The 23936-nt window shown below is 43.4% G+C and overlaps 1 protein-coding gene across 1 annotated transcript in view; it reads right to left on the bottom strand.

The window, feature by feature from the left end:
* Nucleotides 1–23936, bottom strand: part of STAB1 (stabilin 1) — a 58778-nt gene that overhangs the window by 27059 nt on the left and 7783 nt on the right. Inside the window, exons 4-26 of the mRNA XM_014959408.1 lie at nt 23011–23096; nt 21877–21946; nt 20887–20982; nt 20331–20447; nt 18986–19182; nt 18640–18773; nt 16990–17117; nt 15545–15636; nt 13793–13915; nt 12135–12281; nt 11135–11197; nt 10098–10211; nt 9638–9691; nt 8150–8230; nt 7691–7849; nt 6598–6660; nt 5145–5246; nt 4097–4183; nt 3608–3719; nt 2519–2702; nt 2163–2256; nt 1053–1211; nt 61–156 (exon numbers count right to left, since the gene is read on the bottom strand). Of these exons, the coding sequence (XP_014814894.1) occupies nt 61–156; nt 1053–1211; nt 2163–2256; nt 2519–2702; nt 3608–3719; nt 4097–4183; nt 5145–5246; nt 6598–6660; nt 7691–7849; nt 8150–8230; nt 9638–9691; nt 10098–10211; nt 11135–11197; nt 12135–12281; nt 13793–13915; nt 15545–15636; nt 16990–17117; nt 18640–18773; nt 18986–19182; nt 20331–20447; nt 20887–20982; nt 21877–21946; nt 23011–23096 (2558 nt within the window). The remainder of the gene's footprint in view (nt 1–60; nt 157–1052; nt 1212–2162; nt 2257–2518; nt 2703–3607; nt 3720–4096; nt 4184–5144; nt 5247–6597; nt 6661–7690; nt 7850–8149; nt 8231–9637; nt 9692–10097; nt 10212–11134; nt 11198–12134; nt 12282–13792; nt 13916–15544; nt 15637–16989; nt 17118–18639; nt 18774–18985; nt 19183–20330; nt 20448–20886; nt 20983–21876; nt 21947–23010; nt 23097–23936) is intronic.

The following is a 23936-nucleotide window of genomic DNA, read 5'->3' as shown; positions in this document are numbered from 1 at the left end:
CAGGGAGCAGAGGAACCTCCACTGCCATGTCAGGCTTGGGACAGCACTTTAGCTACTCACCAAGTCATGGCAGCCACCGTTGTCCATGAGGCATGGGTTGATTGCATCACAGTTGTGGCCATCACCAGCATAACCCTTCTTGCAGACACACTTGCTCTGCAAGAAAGAGACATTTCAATTTTATAGACCTGTCAGAGTGTCCTCATTTGTTACCAAAAAAAGGCCTAAGGCAGCAAAACTATTCTTAATTTATCATCCCAAGTTTTCTTCCTGGCCCTCAAGACCTGGAAATGTGGAGATATTTCCTTAGCAGGGCACCATTCTCTATGACAGCACGCATACTGCCTGCTTACTCAAGTGCATTGATCCCTTGCACTGCTTGGCTGTGGGAGGGTCACTTGAAGATGATGGTTTCCATCTTTATTTCTAGCGTTTGAGGGAATGTCACAGACTTAGTGAATGGGAGAAAGAGAAAGCTTTCTGCTTTCAAGATGGCTAGGAGAGTGCTTGCACCTCTCCCCTCACTAAAATCTGCTGAAGATTTGGCACCTTTTCTCAGCACCGTGTCCAATGCTGCCCTGGCTCAGTGGAGAGAAGCATCTTGAGAAGCAGCTCAGTGGAGAGAAGCATCTTGAGAAGCAGCACCCTGAGAAGCCACCTCTCCTGTGTGCCTTCCTCCCACCTCAAGATGCCTGACTGTCCAGCTGTATGTGCTTTTCTGTATATTTTAGCACTTCCCAGAGAAAATGCTGTGATCTGGGAACAAGAAGGACACAGCAACTGATGCCTTATGCCAAGCAGTATTATGGAGAGTAGTCTCTTCCCTTTGCTGCATAAAAGTTTCAGAGCAGAGCAGCAGCCTCAAACCCATCAGTGCATCTCAGCTCATGCAAGCACACTGTGCTTTTAGGTGCAGCTGGTGTTTCTGTCAGCAGACAAGCAGGCTTTGCTGCTGACCAGCCCAATTTCTACCTCCGGCAATCCCAGGCCATCTCAGAGCAGCTTAGGAAATGTTAAGTCTGCTTAATTAGACTGCTTAGCATTAATCATACCTGGCCAGGGCCAATATAAACGCAGTCGGCATTGATGTGACAGTTCCCTCTGCTCTCCAGCATGCAGTTGTCGATAGCCACGCAGGCCTTCCCGTCCCCGGTCCAGCCTGTGTTGCACTGGCAGGTGGCGGTGCCGGGGCCTGTACTGGTGCACAGGGCCTACGGGAGAAGGGGGAGAAAAAGAATTACACTCAGCAGAAGAAGGGAGGGAACGCAGTAAAAATACAGCAACAAATCTCCTTCATCAGACTGTAGAGAGCTTCTGAACGACCAACTCTGATTCCAGCACTGGGATTGGGGAGTGGAAGCATCTTCTCCAGAAGAAGTCCTAGCCAACTTCGTAATAAAGTGTTTCTGGAAACATTTAGTGTTTTCAGAGGGGCAGACACTTGTGTCTAGGGTGGCTCAGAACTACCAGGGCATTCTCTACCACCCTGTAAAGCTTTTTCAGTACAGAAGAAATATTCCCTGAAGAGGAGGAGCACAATCTCCTGCCTGCACACGTGGGATGGAATCAGTGATGGAGGGTAGAGGAAGATCTTTCTCAGGAAAGACCTACTTTGGTACTTTGTGCCATCCTATTTCCTTCTACACGGCCCAATGTGTTCCTCTCACTGAGGGGTCTAAATTATGATAAGGTCTGACCATTTGGCAGTAATTCTCATCATAAAGCACCAGAGTTCTATACTAAGGGTAATAATGTAGCATTGAAGGGATAATAATGTAGAGTTGATGGTTACTAGAAATATGAGCTGGAGCTCACAGCTAAGCTACAGCCTGAACACAGCAACAAAGAAACTATCACACATTAGAAGAGCTTGAGGGAAAAATCAATACAAACCAAAAATTATCTGTACAGCTAATCTCTGTAGCTGCCAAAATATCTCGTCCAAACCATCCAAACTCTCCCTGGGGTGTTACATTATGGCACCAACCCAAATGATTAACATCCTTACAATGACTGTGTCAAGCTACCTGTTATTCTACCCCATCATCTTACAGCCAGGGAAAATTAGCACATGAAATGTCTAACAGTCCCAGGAGTCCTGGATCTCTGCTCTGATTGATACGAGCTGATTCTCCACGCTTTGAGAGCCTGACCCCACTTACATTCTGCGAACAGCCTCCTCGTTCTGGCTGACGGCACAGGTCAATGGGCTGGCAGGAAAAGCCATCACCTTCGTATCCATCCATACAGATGCACCTTAAAAGTATAAGCACAAAAGGGAAACAGATAGAGCAGCTCCTTCTGAAAGCCAGCAGGGAGCAAAAAGGCAGTTTGAGCTTCTCAAGCAGGCAAGAACTTGACTTTGATTTCTAGCAGGTTGGTTACATTACTCAAACATTCTTGTGCACTAAGTACGCAGAAATATATACACGATTACAGGGCTGGCAGGTTCAGAAACCACTGTGTGCCTGTACGATGACACTGTGCCCAACTGAATGTGTGTGCCAGAAAGACTGACCTTGCTGTGTCATTGAGGCTGCAGACAGCGTTTTGGTGGCAGTACTGGGACAGCCCATCTGGGCCACAGTTCTTGGATGTCTTGTCACAGAATTTCCCGCTATAGCCTTCCTTACAGGACCAGGACTGACACACGCCACCACTGCCAGGCCTGTTGTCACAGACACCATGGACACAGCCACAATCTGTCAAATGCATGAAGTAAGATCAGTAACTACAAAAAGTCCAGAATCCACCACAGTGATGGCATTTTGTAGATTCCCAACTGTCCTTCACAACCTCTTGTGACACCAAATGATCATCCCATTTGTTCTTGACAGAGGGACATCTGCTGAGAGACATCCATCATGATTCAAAACAGAATGAGAATAGATCCTGTGATTGCCTGGGTCTGTGTTTTTTATAAGCTGTAAGGACAGGTTATCAAGCTCAAGGTCTTTGTCAACTGTCTTTTCCTTCCTAGCAGATCTAAATCAATGTCCCACACCTAAACTTGGCTGATGTTTCCAAGACTCCCACCCACCACTGTCATATCAGCCATGTTTTCTCCACTGTTGTCTGAAAGAACACCCCTGATTGTGGGAGTGGGAGGTGGACCCGGAGTAACGATGTAACCTCAATGTGAGTATGATCGTTCTCCTTTATTCAAGTTTTTACAAAGTATATATAGACAGGCAAGCAGAGCACGCGCTAGCGACAGCTATACGATTGGCTTACAATCTCTGTTCACGCGACTAGAGCGCTCACACAATTGGTGCAGACCCCTTGTCCACGCGCAGCAACATTCTCTCATCTTCTGGACGCGGTCCCGTTTATCTTATCTATCAAGTAACTACTTCTTCTTACTTCTGCTTTTCCCAGGAGAGTTCACGGTCACCTCCAGGCCTTTATCTACATCAAAGACTGGGTTGCTCATCACAATTAAGTTGCGCCCCTTTTCACACAGCCATTCCTCCACACCTGATGACAATTCTATCACTCCTTCTGTGACACCGGTCTTGCCAGAGGAATCCAGGACACAGGAACACAGGAACCTGCACTATATCCTTGCCCTACATTTTCCTCTAGTCTCTCTATCAAAATTACCAACCTTCATCACAGTTCTCGCCATGCTTATTTGGGTTTGAACAGATGTGGCAGGCTACTCCTTTGAAACCTTCAAAGCAGTGGCAGTTGCCATTCCCTTGTATGCCATCGCTGCACTGGAAGGAAAACAAAAAAGAAAACCAAAGTGATTGAAACTCAGGGAACCAAGGAAAAGCCAAGGCATTGATATCTATCAAAGGCACTTTGATACTTGCAGTAAAAAACAGGACTGTGAAGAGTGGTGGTAGTAATACAAAATCCCATATAGCCAGAGCTGTGCCCAACAGCCATGACATGATTCACATTAGAGCTCAAGATAGAAAACCCACTGAAATGTGTCATTGTCCCTGGATCTTCTGCTGACACCCCTGTGGGCTTAGCGCTGGAGCACACATTCTCAATTGCACTTACCTACGACTACATTCTGTATCAACTGCTGTAACCACGCTGTATCAACTGCTCATTGCAACACAGCAGCATTTTTCACACTTACATTTCCCCGGCCATAGCATGGACTGGAAAATCCCCCAGGGCATGGCATGCAGTCCGGACCAAAGAATCCTTTGCAGCAACCAGGTTTCTGAAACAAAAGTAAAATTGGTAAGGTATGACATGACTTAACAAGACTTGTCTGAAGTCATCCTATCCTCATAATTCTGAAATCCTGGTCCTCCTCTCTGCCATGAACTGAAATGGACTGTCTCATTTGGCATCTGTGTTTCTAGGAGCTCCTGCACTTAAATTATTTTTCCACAATACCCCTCTTTCTGCTCACAGCCTATTCTTCTCAGAATAAATTACTACTTTCTGCTCTCTCTCTGACTTCAACAAATAGGGTTTACGTTTTCTATGAGCTTTTATTTCTTTAATAGTGCTGGCCCACTCACTCCTGCTCTACCCTTGCTGAGGATTGCATTCCTGGATTGCAGGCCTTGTGATGACTGAACAATGGAAGAACAATAACAACACAAACAATCAACAGTATTTAATGAAACAGCCACAAATCATTCCATATAGTTGGCACTGTGAGAGCTCAGGAGCTGCAGACAAACATGAGGTCCATAAACTCTGTAAGAGCGACTTTCCTGACCCATCTGACAATGTTTCATAAACAGGATGCAATCACTTCACAGCTTATGGCACTTTCCCTGTGCTCAGCTTCTGTTGGGAGAAATGCTAAAACCAGGGCAACTCTCAGAGTTGCCACAGATACCACTGCACCATTTGTCTCATAGCTTCCCCCAGCTTGGCTGGTTGTAACTGGTGTGCTTTATTTTATTTATTTATTGTATTCAGGTTTAACTATGCTGCTTTCTAACATTTGCAACAGGTTAGTACCCAGTGTTCTCTCTGTGTTTGCCAAAGAGAAAGCAGGTAGCCAGTTCATGTGATGGTCCTGGGGACAGCCCTTTGCACAGGACAGCTTTTGTTTTGCTCCCATCCAACCCTCTCTCAGCTTAATGGAATCAGAGCTCTTCTTGATGAATGAGGAAGAGCAACACTGAGCTCCTTTCAAAGGGAATGTCTTCCATCACACTCACCATGACGGTTTGATTGCAGTACCTGGCACACCCCTTCTTCTTGACGTTCAGGCCTTTTGGATCGTGGACGTAGACACATTCTTTTGGGTAGAGTGTTGGTTCCTGTACAAACAAAACAAGTCATCAGCACTGTAACCTTCCTCTCCAGTCTTTTTGCTGTGGAGAGCAACTATGCCTATCTCTGAGCTGAGGAAGTTCACAGAGGAGCCAAGGTGAGCAAGATACCGTTATGGTATGCCTATCATGAAAAAAGGCACATGGTGCCTTCCTCTCACTCCCAGCAGTCCTAAGACTGAGCCAAGGTGCTGCCCTTTTGTTCTAGTAATAGTGTCTACGATAAGGGAGAGAGTGAGAGTAGGGGCAGAGGGCAGGGAAAGTGGGGTGGGGTGGGAAGGGGAAGAGACAAGGGAGAAAAAAAGGCAGGGGGGAGAAACAGAGGGTAAGAAAGAGGGGAGGAAAGTGAAGGGAGATGAGGGGAAAGGCAGGAGGGAGGGAGAATGAGGTAGAGCGGGAGTAAGAGAAAGAATGAGAGTGTGAGGAAGGGGAAGAAAAAGAAGGAGGGAGGTGAGATGGAGTGAGTGAGAGAAATGGGAAAGGACTGCAAATACTCTTTGAACAATTCTCAGTGATGGAATTAAGCAGGGGCAGAATTGTCCCCAGATGATTCTGGCTTCACCTGTCTCAATCAGAGAGAAAGATGAATAACTAGTGATTTTGCAAAGCTATACTTCAGACATTCTTGCCGAGACAGCATCAGCAAGTTCTCCTGAGAGTCAGATATCTCAAAAGACACCCAACAGTTAATAGTGGTGAACACTTCTCTGGCTTTCACAAACAACATCTTGGGCCTGGCCTTCACATGGGAATTTCCTGGAACTTGCTGTTCTGCTAAACTCAGCATGGGATAACTCAAACAGCAGCACGCAGCCTCTCCCACCTACTCCACCTTCAGCTTGTGCTGTTCATCCCTGAATCAACAGGGAGCACAGGCCAAGAACAAACTGTTTCCCCCTTTCTGCAGTGCAGAGCTTTTTGTGATTCTCTGGCCATGATATAGGCAGTGGTAGTACTGGATGGCACTAGTGGGATCAGGCTTGGTTCTGGCAGTCTGGAGGAGCTGGCAGACTCAGCATGCAAGCAGGAAAGCTCTGCCCAAGGCAGAGAAGAAGTGCTAAAAGTCTACAATTTCATTTAGCCCAGTCTGTCTCACAACTCTCTCCATTGATTCAGCAAACAGATTTCAGAATAAGAAATGGCACAGAGCAGTTAGTGGGTGACAGTCTGGGATCACAGACCATAGATATGTGGGGAGCATGTAACCTCTATCAAGTCTCCCTACTGGTTGCCTTTCAAGCTCTCTATTTATTTGAAAGTGGCTTGAGTTAGAAACTATCAGCGTGTCTCTGTGTCACCATGCAAAGAAGAAACTACTGAAATAATCACAAATATTTACCATTTCTCTGCTGCCAGGTGGGCAAACACTGTTGTTGAGGTTCTCACAATCCACACAAGAGCCCTGGTAAGGAAACAAGATGGGAAAACTTAATCTTCTCAAAGGAACCCATTTCCCATGCCAAGAATGCTACAGTGCTACTGCTCACAGTATATTCCAAAACATCACAACATGTCTGTCTCCGTCCTGCGAGTGTATCAGCCACTAGACACACAGCTATGCTGGAAAACACTCTGAGCATCCATGCAGCAGACCTCACTAAAAGAGCAAGTTATGTGGACCCTCTGGCCACTTGGGATTAACTGTGTCGCTCCAAATCAGGCACCTCTTGCCTACTCTGAGCTTCATCTTTTTAATTCAGTAACCTACCAATTATCAAATTGGGGAGCAAGCGCCTAAAATAAGGTATACAAAACTGTTCATGTGAGAATATCACATAACATTTGTAGCTCCTGCTCCTGAGTAACTGTTTCCCATCCAGACTACAGGACACCAATGCTGACAGCAATGGCTACAAAGCATTGTCAGCTGAGTTAGCAGCTATGGTGTGAAGAAGATCACAGAAAGCCTTATGACAAGGCAAATGTTCTTCTGAAAGGTGGGATGGGTGCAAGGAAAAAACAGCGTACAAGGAACATTTGCTAATTGCCAGCAAAGCAATGCCAAGTGCTAGCAGAAGAAACACTGAGAGTGCTGATACTGCCTAAGTTCACATCAGGGGACCTCTCAGAAAGAACACATTCCCCAAATGTTTCTGTGGTTTCCAGCGATAGGACAAGGGGCAATGGGCTCAAGCTGGAACACAGAAAGTTCCATTCAAATATGAGAAAAAAATTCTTTAGGATGAGGGTGACAGAGCACTGGAACAGCCTGCACAGGGAGGTCGTGGAGTCCCCTTCTCTGGAGACCTTCAAGACCCGCCTGGATGCAGTCCTGAGTAATGTGCTCTAGGCGTTCCTGCTTTAGCAGGGAAGTTGGACCAGATGATCTCTAGAGGTCCCTTCCAACTCCTTACATGGCCTGTTTTTGCCCCTCCAGTTGAGTGTGGGGTCTACAGCAACCGCTAGTGTGAGAAGGGGAGAAGCTGACTTACCGTCACAATTTTATGTTGCTCTTCATTGCATCTGTGAGGCAAAATGGGAATTATTGAAGGAGGGATGAAGATGCCGTCCAAGGTATGAATAATACCATTTGATGCCACAATGTCTCTCATTTTTAAGGGGATCCCTGATTCATCCATCAGAATTCTTCCCTGATGCAGAAACACAAATAATTTATTAGCATTTTACCCCATTAGAATGTATCAACTACATAAAGCCAAGGTAGGAAACAGATGGTACACAATATGAAGTGCAACCACACACATGGTCCAGCTTTTTAGTCGAATCACAGGTTGGGTAAGAAGCAAACTAGTTCATTGACCTTACATAAGTCTAGTTTTTTAAGCAGAGAAGGAAGCAGAGATGGGCTGAAACCACATTGTTCAGAACCACATCCAGACTTTCTCCCAGCACAGGAGGGTTGGTCCAAAAGGATTTTGATTCATACTTACATCTGCACTGATGTTGATGGTAAGTATCTGGTTAGCCATAGTGACAATGTGTGGCATCATTATCAGTTGCTCTACAGTCACCTGAAACAAAACCATGAAAAAGCAGCATCATTTCAGTACAGCTTCAGAATCCTTCCATGACTCCCACCACTTAAGAAACCTTCTAAAGGGGACTTAACATCTACATTTCATTAAATACCTTAAATGCAAATAGTGGGTCAGAGGGGAATCCAGGACTTGGTGTGAATTGTTTGAAATGCCACAAACACAGCGGTGCCAGTGGCAGCAGCCTTGGTTTTCATTCCTTGAGTAAGGAACACAAGGTGTTCATTCCAACACAGCTGAAATCAGGTCTCCCTAATAATGTCTATTACTAATACAGCTGCAAGTAGGGTCAGACTAATAAGAGGATTTTCCAGGGCATATTCAATAAACAATGAAAGCTCAACCAGAAGCATAATAGAGAACATATTTTGACTTTATGAATAAGCTTATTTCTAAAGGCAGAAAAAATGTAAGCTGCAGCTACTCTACTTAGACACCTAATGATTTGATAAGTTCTGAGGACCAAGACAATTGTTACTTTTGTGCCCAACAGGATATTAAACAGTAGCTCAGCTTGTTACCAGGTTGTTATTAAGCAATTGCAAACAAAATTACATTTTCCCCTTTTGTCAAAGTGCTGCTCATTTTCTCTGTTGGAATTAGAAAATGACAAGGACTGACATTTGCTCCTCCCTAAAGAATGGGAATAATGTTCTTATTTCTTAATGAAGGATATGACATTGAACCACAATGGTTGAGTATTCACTTCTTCCACAGGTTTCCTGTCTAATTATAAACATTTCTCTTGTTCATTGTATAAGGGAAAATGTCTTGTTGATGCACTCTATCAATTTTATTTGCTGTGCCATTACAGTGCACAGCAATGTTGGTGCAAGAACTGGCAGTACTGGGTCAGATCACAGGCTCACTTGCACCAGTTCTCCATCTTTAATTTCAGCCACTAGTGGAGCCCAATGGGAGAGGAAAAGGAGCAGAAAGTTTGGACCAATTCTTCACTTGGCTGTAACTTTTGTGTTGCTGCTATTAGTGTTTTAGGGAAACTGTAGGCTGGAGAGCTCATAATTAAGATACACTCCTAACTGAAAGTTTAACAAATTAAAGTGATAACAAGAGATCATCTGCCTGCAGCAAACTCTGCTGGACAATACGTTCATCGTAAAGACCACCCAAATAAGGAGCACCATCACTCCCAGGAAATTCAGAGTTCCATAGTGGAAGAGCTCAAGCTGTCCCCCTTTTGGCAGCCACTTTCATGGTAAACATTTTGCCTCATCAGATCCTGAATCACATCTCTGCTCCTCTGGGAAAAGTTCAAGAACTAGCAGCTGAAGTCATGGACACTCCAACCTCTATGCCAAACAACACAATTGATAACATACTGGCCTAAAGGATCCTAATTATCTGGAATTAGAGCAGTCTTACCGCTGCTGAAGTGTAGATATGATGTTTCACAAGTTCCTGGAGCTTATTTATGCCCTAAGGAAAGAAGACAACATAAAAATTAGATACCCTTTCAATGCTTAGGAGGTTCAATGCTTAAAAGAAGAGGCAACTGCATTTTCTTTTAACCAACAACAGACAATGCGAATGTACTATAGCCATGAATTCACTTGACAAATAAGTTCCTTCATTTTCCCCTACCTAAAGCCAGTGTGAGAAAAGAAAGCCAAACATCAGATTTAAACAATCTAGCTAATCATATCCCTCATTGCAGGGTCCATCAGCATTCACTGCTCTCCCAAAGCCCTACAGAAACAGAGATATGCTTCAGTCCTCTCCAGGAAGAACAACTTTCAGCAACGATCAGATACATTGCACAAGCCACTCCAGCACAGCCCATGCAACACAGCTCAGGATGTCTTGAAGTACTATGAGCTCTTACCTCTGTGAAAAGATAAATGAGCCTTCCATCTCTCAATTTATCCACACCATCATTGCTGGGTACAAACACAGTAAAGGGCCCTGGTCCATCCAGTATTGCAGGCAGGCCGCAGTTCTGCAAAAACAATAGAAGATTTCATCATGGATCTAGCATGAGTTAGTGAGGGTCATCTATCAGGAAGGGAAAGGATACTCTAAGCAACCCACTAGAGGCCAAGCTATTGAAAAGCAAACATATACAAGGGGCAAATGGACACCAAGGACAGGTATGTAATATAACGGAGGCATAAACGCCACAAAAACATAGCACAGAAAATGAAGCCACTGGTGTGAACACAGCTAATGTGAACAAGGGAGTACTGGGCTAATGCTCCCTGCATGCCTTAAACACACAAGTACACATACAGAGACTAAAACTGTATCTTTTTGCCTGAAGAGAAGAAAAAGAGAATCAAGTTTATAATCACAATTGCATTTAGTGAATTTTGTAAGCAATTAACAGCCACAGAGTTGAGAACGGGCAGGCCAGGATTGTTGTGAGCAATGCTAGAGCAGATCCAGACAATTCTGATGGAGGTAAAAGAAAAATCAGCCTGTCCTTATTAAAATACTAACTGAATGAATCCTGGGCAGCAGCCTCAAGGGTTTTTAACTTGAGGACTGATTTTATTTAGAAATCTGCACCCCAAAACTAGGAAGCTACAATCCAGCTTGGCATGGGCAGTCATGAAACCTTCACTCATTGTCCTGACAGTGGTCAAGAGCTAAACGTGCTTTGGAGAACAAACTCTCCAAGGGAGAGAGGAAGGAGAGGTGGGGAAGCTGATGGGAAAGTGGCATGCATGCTTGCTGCTTGTGCCAGATCTCCTATAGATGTGAAAACTCTGATTGTTTCCATTACATTTGCTTATATAAAATACACAAAATATGACACAGAAAAAAAGCATCCAGAAAGAAAGCCAAACCACTGAGATGTATTTAAATGTTATTCAAAATATGGATGTCACACCTTCCTGGGGGAGACACAAACATGCTTACCTCCAGTATAGTTTCAAATCTACTGAAGATCTCCATTGAAGCAAGGATCTCACCAATGGTTTTCTGCAAGAAGATACAAAAAAGAACTTAGGCACAAACTCCTTCCCATGCACAACAAACCAGATTTTCCAAGGTACCATGCACTTGTTTTCCTATTCCTATCTGCAGATTAAATTAAATGAAGAGGCAACTGCTCACTATCATTAAAACCAGAGACACACTACTTCCAGTCATAAACAAATCAATTCTGGGCTGGTAGACAGTGGAGCTGCTCTCCCATCTCTATATGCAAACCTATATGACTATTTTTCCTCATTTTACATATTGTTAATGCAAAGAGAACTTTTTGATTATAAATTAAAAATGCAGTGCAGACTGATTAAAGAAAAATCTTCATTTGATTTTTATGTGAAAAATGCTTTTTAAATATTTATCCTGTAAGATACAACTGAAAAAAGACCTAATTTGCTATGAAGGTAGTGATCTTACAGAATCACAGAATGATATGGGGTTGGAAGGGACTTCTGGAGATCATCTAGTCCAACCCCCTGCCAGAGCAGGGTCACCCAGAGCAGGGTGCACAGGAACATGTCCAGGCAGGTTTGAATGTCTCCAGAGATGCAGACTCCACCACCTCCCTGGGCAGTCCATTCCAATGCTCTGCCACCCTCAAAGTAAAGAAGTTCCTCCTCCTGTTTAGGTGGAACTTCTTCTATTCAAGTTTGTGCCCACTTCCTCTTGTTCTGTCACTGGGCACCGCTGAAAAAAGACTGGACCCACTCATCCAAGCACTGTAAAAGCATCATTGTGAGGTCTGTATCTGGCTTATGCAGTGCTATCAGCTACTTTAAATGGCATGCTGACATAATAGCACCTAACAGGAGCTGAAAACAAAACAAATAGCCTCGTTGATTTGGAAGTTTAATGATGAAAACATTTTTTTTTTTAAGTGTTTATTCTGCTGTCCAATAAAACAGAAGAAATACAAATGTCTGCGTACCTGTGGGTTTCTGAGGTTGTCAGTGCTGGTTTTTCTCCTTAGGGTGTTAACAATATGCATGATGCCATTGGATGCTGGTAGGTTTGGTTGCAAAACATTGTACAGTTCCCCTGGCACGTCTTGGTATCGAAACGATTTAAAGGACATCTGGATAATAATAAAAGGTTATTTCCTTGTGATATATCTGTGTTATCACAATAGATCTATAAATCATTGTTCCTTTCGGTGCTCTCCACCTCTGGGTCAGCAAGGTGAAGGCACGACCAGAGTCACTCTGAAAAAAGTAAATTTAAGGAGTGGCCTAGGTGCAAATCAAACATACTACCTCGACTTGAGTTCGGGTAATATTTTGATCCTGAGGGATACTTTCAAGTCATCACAAAAAGAAGACCTAATCTGGGACAGTCAGCTCTAGAATTAAGTTTGTCTGAGTGTGAACTATGCTCGATCCCAGCTCTGGATCACAAAGAGGTGCACTGACCGTCAAGCAACTGCATCAGCCTGCCAAGTACAAGGAGAGAGGCAAGGTGCAGAGAATTTGGAGGCAATCCTGGAACAGCTTTGACTGCAATTTTTATTGGCTCATAATGCCAACAAGGAGTCTTCATAACAAAGCCAAACCAGTCAGCCTCACTGAATTAAAAGCCACATATCTGGTCCTTCCATATTGCATTCAACCATGCACTGAGGCTTGGCGTTTGGAGCTGTTCCAAGGGAAACCTACAAACTAAGCAGCAGGGTATTGGTGCTACAGCCGTAACACGAGTTCGGGCAAGCACAACTTCCCCGTGCTTTTCATTTCACCATGTGTGTTTCTTGAACTGCTCTGAACTTCAGTTCACATCACTGAGGATTCTGGCTGAAACAAAGGAAGGGGAGGGCAGACTTCCCAGATCAAAAGACTCCTGAGTAAACAAACAGGAAAGAAATTTAAAAGGAGCATTGACAAGCTCAGTTCGGATTCCCTGGCTCCAAATAGCACTTTGTCCTTTTGATGCATGCAGGGTGCACATATTATGACCTAGACCTAAAGGCCAAGGCTGGATCCTCAGAGAGGAAACATACCGCTCTCCCTTGGCCAGCTGTGAGCATGCATGCAGGAAAAGTGCAGGATGGAGAGAGAACAGTGGATGCTGGAAAATATGAGTCAACTGAAAAAGGGAAAAGGGAAAAAAGCCTTCCATATCAGAATATAATGACAAAAAACTCTTTGATAGGATGACTAAGAAAAATAAAATAGAAAAAGAGGAAAAGGGATACTGCAAGATAAAATATTCAGCGTGTGGCTATGTCAACGCACATGATCTCCAAGGAGAAGCATTCCGTGTGAAGAGAGACTTTGCTGCCTCTTTCATGTCAGCCACAGGGATATTGTAGCTGCTAACGGTGTAGGGAATTCTTCAGAATACATAGACAAAGCAAAGACCGTTCACAAGCTTAGAAGTCAGATTCTGGTTAATTGGTTGTCTGCAAGACACGAGAAGTGGTTGCTTGGGGTGTCTGGTCTTAAACCACTCCACAAAGGAGCTTTTTGTTCTTATAGCGGATAGGCTGATTAGAGAAAAAGGGTTTCTGGTTAAGAAAGTACACCAAGGTCAAATTCCAGTCTGTCCTACATGAAAGCAGCGGTCCAGGACTTCAGTTCAGGACATCTTTACCTGGCTACTGAATGTCAGCTGATGTCCTGACAGGGTCCACAGAGTCTTGGCTTTTATCATGTCTTCTATTAAATGCAGACCAGGAACAATGTGCATTCTGCATAAATCTGCAGCAGTGGTATCCTTTGGGGAATAAAGATTACATAAAAAAGATAAATGACATGTTCTTTCAAAAACCTCATTTACTGAGAGAGTCATGACATTACCTTTCTGACAGCTAACACACAGAGAGAAATTCTTAGCTCAAAAACCTCATTTACTGAGAGAGTCATGATATTACCTTTCTGACAGCTAACAGACAGAGAGAATACAAGATGGAGCTTCCCTCTTCATTTTGGTTCACTGACTAGCACTGTGGCAAATCTTCTGTTTCTGTTTATGCACACATTCAAGCACAGGGAGACTGATTAACCTGCAAGTGACTCGAAAGGAATCCCTGGGACAGAAACCTATTGGACTTGGACAATTTAAAAACTATCTTTGCATGCTCCAGATTATAAAACTTGCTGAAGCTCCCCATATGAAATCTTTGTTTAGGTTGGATCATGTAAGTGGTCTCAGCTGCTGAATTTACATTTAGTTTTTTCCTTTCTTTTCTAGGCTTTCCATCACTGGTGATTTTTTTAAAACAGTCCTCTATCAATAATGATAAAGGCAGAACTGGTTTTTGTGAGAACAGGTAGACTAGATAATTCAGGGGCCTTTCCCGATGTATTTTCTATGAATCCAGAAGCTACCATGATGACCTAGGCATAGGGCCCAACTTCGGTTAGTGGAAACCTCTGCTCAACAAGGCAGCAGGAGACAGCTAATGTCCTTGGCATTTATAGGTTAGGAGTTGCTCCCTAGACTCTATGTGAGTTACTGCTGCTGCATAGATAGCTTTGCTATCAAGCAAAGGAATGATATTTCTAAATCAGTTGGAAAAGTAATGTTCAAATGGGGTTGGTCAGGGTTATTTTTAAGACATTTACCTTCTCATCCCTGCAAGCTGGGTGCCACCTGAAACACAATAAGCACCTTACCTAGCATGCAATTAAAATCCCTACTGCATGAGCTGCCTTTGTAGCTCGTGTGTGATGATACTAAGAAAATGGCTTATATACTGTCTCATCCTAATGATGGATAGCCTGGTTGTGGGCTTAACTGTGCAAAAGCTACTGCAAAACCCCACAATTAATTAAAAATTAAATAAATAATATGACCTGCAGGACCTACTTGCTGAAGCCTAGAATTCTCAAACTCTCATTCCGGCTCTCTCAGCAGTTTTGTCCAGCCCTGCCATCTTTGCTGTCCTCAATAATAAAATGAGCTCTTCTCAAGAAGTTGACATCATACCCACATCTAGGGTGATAGGCCCAAAATCCAATACTTTGATGCAAATCTCAGTCCCTTTTGAAAACCTCACCCTCAAGTAGTGAAAAGCTACCTAAAGTTTTGAGAACAGTCACATACAGGATGTTTGAGCTTTAAATGAAGAATGGGCAGAAAACCTTAGACTTCCTGACATAAAAAACAAACAAATTCTATCAAAATAGAGATAGAGGTTTTAAAAATAATACAATGGATGTAACATCCTCTATAAGATTGCAACATAACCAGACAATGAACAGTCTTCCCAAGAGATTGCTTCTATAAATACTGCCTTCCAAAGTTCCTCTCTCATGTGTCAATCAGTTTTTACAAGCTGCAGAACTCGGGCAGGAAAGAATCCTAAAACAGCAAAAATTTGCTAAAACCAAGAAAACTTACATTAAATTCCATTTTATCATGAATCGGAAGAAGGGATGGTACAAAGACTGTCAAAGGCCCGTATTTAGTCAGCAACGTTGAGCAACCAGAAGCTGTAAAAAGAGTGGCAACATGAAGTAGTTACTTGGCATATGGTTTAACTCCAGCAATAATTATTCATCTTGTTAACAGCACAATTAAATCTACACATTTTCAACCCGATGCAAATAACTAGTATGTGTTTACAAGGAACCAGAGAGAGTTTGGTATTGCTATCACAGTCCAGCTTGGTTGCTATTAGTTTTAAGCACTTGCCCACAAGATTTCTGAAGGATTGGTGGTGACTTTGGACCGCTTTAAGTCACTGCTGAAATCTGCAGAATATTCATTATAATATTGTTCCCACATGCTTACTACCTTATTCTTGGGCCAAATGTCCTCTATCTTCCCCTTGAAGCAACTAATTTTTGAGTGTCATCAGGATTTACTGAGACTAAATACTTCTCGAGAAGCTGCTATGAACCCACAGCTGTCATTTTTCACTCAATTGTCAATGGCCCATCAACAAAATCCACATCAACAAAGGTCATTAGGCATGAAGTCCCACTGCATAGAGGGAACCCAGAGATCTTCATGCAGTTGCCCATAGCACAAATCGTTATGGAAAACATATGCAAAAAAAGAGTGTTGGCAACACTGATATATAGCAGGGAGGCATATTCACAAAAGCGAAGCTGAGCTTTGAGCCCTATCTCTATGCTTCTGTCAAGTTAGTGGAGATAGAGAAGACTGTGCAGAGGACAAGTTGGAGAAGATAGCTAATGTAACATGCTTCAACATGAGCTAAAGGGTTCTCATTCTTTCCTTGGATTACAGTGAGGCAAAAATTAACTTTTGCAGATACTGCTCCTGATACTTACAGTACATGAGTTCTAAAAGAGTCTTCTATTCTTTGCAAAGCAATTCCTCACTCAGAAAGTACCACGGTACATAGAATAAAGCCTTTTAATCTCTATAATAGCCACTCATGTATGGACTGGCAAGGAAGCTGCTTAAGGGTTTAGTAGGTGTTCCACTAAGCAGAGGACCCATGGCACAGCAGCCTCAAACATCACCACTAGAAAACTCAGGAACAGCTGAAAGACTGCTGAGCCTTCAACATAGATACTGCAGGTGGAAGCACACCGGTGGTTTGATACAAATGGGTTTGAATCACACCTCCAAAGCATATTTTCTTCCTTCTGCAGATACAGTATGTCCTTCACCAGGACTGTCAAATACCTCATACCTAATCCGCAGAGATCTCTGAAACAGTCTCCTCAATTCATAATCCAGAACTGGTAATATGAGTTCAGAGATGTGATATGTTTAATTTTGCAGCTTCTGGCCATACACTGCGAAATAGACCTATTGTGCTGAAAGGCTTTTAGCCCTTTCTGACACAAACAAAATCAAAAAACATTTACCAAACAGTTTACTGGCGACGTTTAATTTCCTAGCAAACCGTCCTCGTGAATTATGCTGATTTATCTCACTCAAGACATCTTTATAGCAACTTCTCCCATCTCCAATCTCCCCTTCTTTACACACACAGCTGAGAGACAAGAATAAAACATAACAAACCATTAAAAAACAGTTTGCAACACATTCAACAAATGTGAGTAGAACAACATGTCAGTATCTGTACCTGAAAGACAAATCCCAGCTAGGAGTTTAGTAACTTCTGCCTAAACTAAGTGACAAGAAAAATGATGCAAACTTCTGCAGTGCAAGAAAGTTTGGACCTACCCAAAGAAAGTGAAGACGCTTTCTCAGATACAACCAACATAAGGATTGTCTGCTCTAGAGTTCGGATAGCCACAATGTATTTATTGACACCTTTCTAATTAGATATTCAGTCAGTACCAGTAATTACAGCATTTGAAAATTTGATGTAATGTGTAAAAATCACACACTAAGTGAAAATCTAGCAAACAGCTCCCATGTGACCCCTCAGCTTCAATGAGAAGTGCCAGCTCAAGCACATCAGTTAGCTACGGTTCATCTTAGACTTAATGAGTGCCCCAGACAGACTAATGACTTTCCCAGAAAAGCTTATCTACATGAGAAAATCTCCGTCCTGATTCACACGGACTTATAGTCATTACTCAGAGACTACTTAAGATCACTGGCCGATAACCATGTTTTTTCCCGTTTGGGTTTTGTCCAAGTATCAGCTCTGCTCTTTCTGTTTCGGAGATGCAGACACATGTGACACAGGGGAGGAATTTGACATTACTCCAGCCTCAGAGGGCTGAGTGCCAGCTGCTTGGGAACAGATATATGAAGGCAGGGACTGTGCTGAACACCGTGTCCTGCACTTTGCTAGCGTATCTGCAGAAAGGGAAGCCACCGTGTTTCGGCTCTGGCCTGGAGCACGCAATGAGCAGGTGGATATTAACAGTTTTAGCAGCACTGGAGAAGGAAGGGTCAAGGAGATGAGACTGCTCTTTCCCTCTTCAGTCTCTCAGAGAAGCTCCACCTTCTTTTGGTAACACACAAAATCTTCAGTGAAGCTTTCTCAGGTGTTGGGAGGCCATTATGCAAAAATGATCCTTGATCGGGCAATATTGCCCATCTAATGGGTATCAACTTCTAGGTGTTTTGCTCCAGAGGACTAAATGAGGTCTGGTGTTTCTTCCCTCAATTTTCCCCTTCCCTGTCAATCTGCAACCCTAATTCATCTCTTGCTTACAGGCCTGAGTGGGAGGAGAGCCAAAGGCTTAGCCCTCAGAGTCAAATGTGCGCAAATGTGAGCAAACAATCACACATCTCCCTTTTAAAGACCGAGTATTAACTGATAATATCCTATTACTACCACCTCCATTTCACACCACAGAAGACTGCTGCCCCAGATTTAAAGCATCTTGTGACCCACATGTCAGAATTTACAATGACTGATGTAAAACTCTTTACTTTCAATGGGCTTCTTACAAACAGGATCGTCTCAAAAAGGTGACTCTGACCCATTCTCCTCAGTTAGGTCTCAGTTTCTTCAAAATTCACCTCATCCAAACTCAGTTTCTGTTCTAGCTGCAGAATAAACTTCTTTAATAGCAATCTTTAAACTGGCTTACGTAGGATTCCCCTGGGAATTAATTTCACACGTGGAAGTCACGTCGCAGAAATACTGCCGACAATCATTGGGAAATGCCAAACACTCAGACGAAGGAGGTCTCCTGCTCATCCCAGGTTTGCAAACACAAGATGCCTAAGGGAAGGCAACACACTGATTATAAAGCTGCATTCATCATTTTGTACCCAATAAGTCACCCTACAAAAGACCTGTCTGGTTTCCCTTTGTAAAATCTAAGGTGAGGAGAGCAGATTTGACCAACACAATGGTGAAGTCACTTGAAGAATTTCTCACCTGACCATTTTTCACACCCTTACAGGTTGCTGATGTGTTGTCATTGCCCTTACCTCTCCTGGACGTCTGTAAACACAAATTGTAGAGTTTTCTGGGCAGCCTCCATTGCTGTCAACACAAGGGTTTATGGGCTGGCAAATCTTCCCATCTCCTTGAAATCCTTCTTTGCAGGTACATTGATATTTTCGTGGTCCAAGAACCTTACACACAGCGAAGGGTGAGCATGGAGAAGCAGCACAAGGATTCTGAGCTTCAATTAAAGAGATGAGAGGTGAGAGTAACCAAGTTTCTGTTTTCAAAACAGCATTTTCTACATCATAGTGGCATGCAAAAGGCCTGGAAAGAATTGAGTATAAGGAATTTATACTAGTGAACTTTTAGAATTTCCCAGAATAATAAAATCATTTCAAGACAGCAGTTGTTTTGGATTTTTTAATCTGAGGAATTTGTATAACACATTCTTCATGTTACTTCAGTAACAGAAGTGTAAGACACAGAGGATGCTTGGATTTACTTCTAAATTTCCATCACATCTGAGGATATATGAAAGTCAGCAAAAACTGCAAAAAGCCAGTGAAAATAAAGCTATCTATAGCTAACTAATCACATGCATCTTATTGACCTTCTCTTAACAAAAACAATTCACAAACTTAAATTTGAAATCAGTGATGAAATCTTCCAATTACAAGCCTTATTATTTAAATCAGTAGAGATTCACCAATATCACCCATATATTATTCAGTACATATTTAAAAAGGAGTGCTGGATGGAACCTGCAACTCTACTTAATTTCTTGCTTTCAGGACCAAAAAGGAGAGAAAAGCCAAAAACTCAGTCCTTAATCTTAAAGACATTCCTAAAAACCAGGTTCTTAAGCCTCTGCAGTGAAGTGGTATTGTATTCACAGTGATCATAGAATCATAAAATGGTTAGGGTTGGAAGGGACCTCAAAGATCATTGAGTTCCAACCCCCCTGCCATGGGCAGGGACACCTCCCACTAGAGCAGGTTGCTCAAGGCCACATCCAGCCTGGCCTTGAACACTTCCAGGGATGGGGCATCCACAACTTCCCTGGGCAACCTGTTCCAGCGTCTCACCACCCTCATAATAAAAAATTTATTCCTGAGATCTAATCTGAATCTTTTTTCTTCCAATTTAAAACCGTTTCCCCTTGTCCTATCATTACACCTCCTGGCAAAGAGTCCCTCCCCAGCTCTTCTATAGGCATCCTTCAGGTATTGAAAGGCCACTATAAGGTCTCCCTGGAGCCTTCTCTTCTCCAGGCTGAACAATCCCAGCTTCCTCAGCCTGTCTTCATAGATCAAATTCAGCTGGAGATACTAGTGCAATGAGATTTTTCCAAACGGGGCCATTTAGAGTCACAGAGAAGTTTCTCACCTTGGCAAGTGCTCCCACTTTTTCTGTAGCCCGGCTTGCAGTCACACATGGCTGTCCCATTCCTTACCACACATTCGCTGTTGGCCTCGCATGTCACGCCTTTGCAAAGGGGAAGCTCTGGAATCACACGGCAAAGACAGTTTCCCTTTGAGCATGCAGGGCACAACTTACCTTACAAAATATCTGGAAATGAGGGCAAATATGGTTCCAGAGGCCCCAGGCTGGAACAAAAGCCAAGGGATACAAGCAGTGTGGACTTCCCTAAATCACTGGCAGCCTAAGTAGTCAGGTCCCATAAGGCTTAGAGAGAAGAAAGGATCTATCTGGTTTCCAGAGAAAGAACATAGGCACAAGGAGATGGTACATCTCAGCCACTGTCATGGAGTGGGGAGCAGACCCCAGCTTTCCCCTCTGTCTAGATCTCCAGCACTCACATCACCTTCCCTCTACATTCCAAAGCTATTCATTGCCCTCCAGCTCCTTTTGGAACACATGCATCCAAGCCCATATCATAGTTTAGTTCTAACAGCCCTTCTGCAGCTACCAGTGTATTTACCTTGGTCACACCTGGGGCCAGTGTAGCCTCCATAGCACGTGCAGCTTCCATTCCCAGTGACGCCACTGTTGCATTCCCCGTGCACACAGTCACACACTGCAAGGAAAGTCCAGACAAAACTGACCTTTAGCTACCAGGCAGTGCAGAGGGCTCCAGGCATACATTGGCCAACTGCCCTGGGACTTAGCACGCTGATTTCCCACCAATAATCCACAGCAAATGTGGCTCCTTTACAAATAAGGCCATGCCAGTCTGAGCTTACAGAGGGAAAACTTCATGTCATGGGCTCAAAAAGACAGAGCGAGCCCTGTAAGAGCAGCCCTGAATGCAAGATCTAGACCAGCTTTTCAGGCACATGTTTTGACTTCCCACTCCTCTGAGTCTCCTGCAGCCAATGTGGAAGGAGGCAGTGTTATAAGAGCCTACCACATTTGTGATCCCACCACTGGCGTCATTGTGTGGGCACAACCACCAAGGTCTCAGCTGTGTGGGTACAAGGGAACCAGGAGCTGGACAAAAAGGGGTGCTTCAACAGCCAGGCTGCACTGGTCATAAATCACTTCCAAAAATGCCATACATGAGAAGCAGAACTGTCTGTATTAGTTTTGTAAGGCGGGCAACAAGGAAGAAGCTGGGAGACAAGTGGGGCAATTACGGGAGTCTGGAAAACAGCTGGGAAGTGAGTATGGGTCACTTCAGGGATGTAGGTAACAGACTGCCTAAAAAGAGAGGAGAAACTGGGATAGCCCTGGTAAAGGGGAAAGGAGATGTATAATATGAAAAATGGACTGATTTGAGTGAAAGACTGAGAATCGTTTGTCTAATGGGAGAGCGGAAAAGGGCACAAAATGCCAAGACACCTGCTACTAAACACTGCCAGCTGGCATTCCTTCCTCCCCTCCAGCACCCTTCTTCACCCAGCTTCCCACCTCCTCTTTCCCTGCTCTCAGGTATTTTTGTGGAGCTTTCTCCTGAATTACTCATCCTTACCTGACTGACAGTCTGGGCCAAAACGATTTTCATCTCGACAATCCTGGCAGGCAAACCCACTGTATTGCTCCTAGAAGAGCCCCAAAACATCCCAGATGTTATTTTTCTACATAATTGCACTATTTCACACATTGTTATAGTTCAAACAACTGAAGCAACACAGTGAAGAAAACTGATCTGTTCAGTGGTCTAGTAGTATCAACCAGCCCCCATGGCAGAGAAGATCACAGCGTAAGCCGACCCACAGAGGGCATGGAAAACACCAACAAAACTCCGGTGGGCATTGAGGAAACAATGTCCTGATCCCAGACAGGAACGTGCCAGCTGGCTTCTGAGATCTCTCTGAAAAAGGAATTTGGAATTCACTAATGCCAATGGTACTTTTGACATTGATTTCACAGGTCCTGGGAAACTTTATCATATATTTTAATTGATATAAAGTGTCTTTGAGTTAAGTCCAAAAGTAACTTTCTCAAAGAAGGGCCCGAAGGTAGGATTTTAGCTTATCCCTTCATAACTCTGTTAATTAAAGATGCTGTACAAACATACAGTTCACAAGAGAAAGTTTCAAGTCTGACACTGATCCATTAAGCTAAAAGTTTTAGAAACACTGCTCTGTACGATTCAAATGCACAGGAACTGTTTAAGCTTCTGTTGTACTAAGTCTGGAGCTGTGAAGAAAAAACCAAACATCTGCCCTAAATTATCTTTTTGATTTCTCTTGCTTTTCATGAGAGAGGGAGGATCTGCCTGCCAAGGTGCAGAACCAATTTGGGAAGTATATCGCCCAAGTCTGGAAAAGACGCAGCTCATTTAGAGCTAAGTATCTCAGGGCTTATTGCAGCCACAGACAGATACTGATTATTTCAACTTATCAGAGGGTTAAATCCATGCAATTCTTTCTTCATTTCACCCTAGAGATCCTTCACAGCTCCATACCCTCACCAACACTGTCTTAGTGTGGTTGCCAAACACACCAATCCTCCAGGAAAACCACAGACACTGATGCTGGAATGAAAGAAGCTGCAAATGATCCTTCAGGCAGAAGGTCAGCCTTCATCCAAGTGTCTGCCCAGACACTATACAACTCCCTCTGACAAAATCAATGACCCTCAGAATAAATCATGCACTGACCTTGCAGATGCAGGTCCCATTTTGATGCAAACCATCCAAGCATGTCCCATGGCCATTGCAGGGATTTTGAGAGCCACCCGGACACTCTAGCAGGCAAAAGACAGGGTTAGATTGAACAACTAGCACTGCATTCCTCTTTCCATCTCCTCTTCCCCCAGGCACTCCAGTTTTGGAAAAGCAATGGTTTCTTCACCAGCAAAGTCCCTGTCTGCTTACCCAATACACCTTACACTGGCCCAGAGCTGGTGAGCATGGCCAGGAGTGGCCATAAGGAGCAATTTGACTGGTAGCTAAGAAAAGCCTTTTATTAAAAGTCTAAGGAAAACTCCCAATTGGCCATAACTAACTAAATTTCAGCAAAGGCACTGAAACACGTTTTGAGGTTGAGCGACTGATGCTAGCATCTGTGAGAGGTGGTATCAAACATCTGAGGGCAGTTCTGAAACTCCAGACAGGTGGGAGCCTGCTTTGCAAAGATACTGAGCATTTTCAGCTTTCCCTGACTTCATGAAAAGCTGGGAACGTGCTGAGACAAACACGGTCCACACATCTTTGGAGTTGGGTACCTCCAAATTCTGGGGACTATTTCTGAAAGTTTTAGATACGCGATTCTTCTGACAAAGGCAATTGCTTATTCAAACCTCTTCTCTGTGAAAACAGACTCATGCTCTAAAATGACCACCAATTTTCTGGAGGACTGGAGCATGTCTTTCCATATTCCAGCAATCAGTCAATCATATAAGAAGTGTTTAGCTTAGTAGGTCTTGCTTTTGGAATTTTGAGACAAGGCAAAACAAATTCTTATTATATGACATAAACCTGAGTGGGAGTTTTGGGAGCCTTATTTTCACCTTGGATTGGAATTGCTAACTATTTTCTGTGGCTGAAGGGCTGACTAACTCCAGACTATGCAGGAGCACACGTGG

The sequence above is a fragment of the Calidris pugnax genome, unplaced genomic scaffold (assembly GCF_001431845.1).
Source record: "Calidris pugnax isolate Ruff unplaced genomic scaffold, ASM143184v1 scaffold407, whole genome shotgun sequence".
Lineage (NCBI taxonomy): Eukaryota > Metazoa > Chordata > Aves > Charadriiformes > Scolopacidae > Calidris > Calidris pugnax.
Note: the sequence above shows the minus strand (reverse complement) of the source record. Positions and strands in the feature narration are given on the sequence as shown.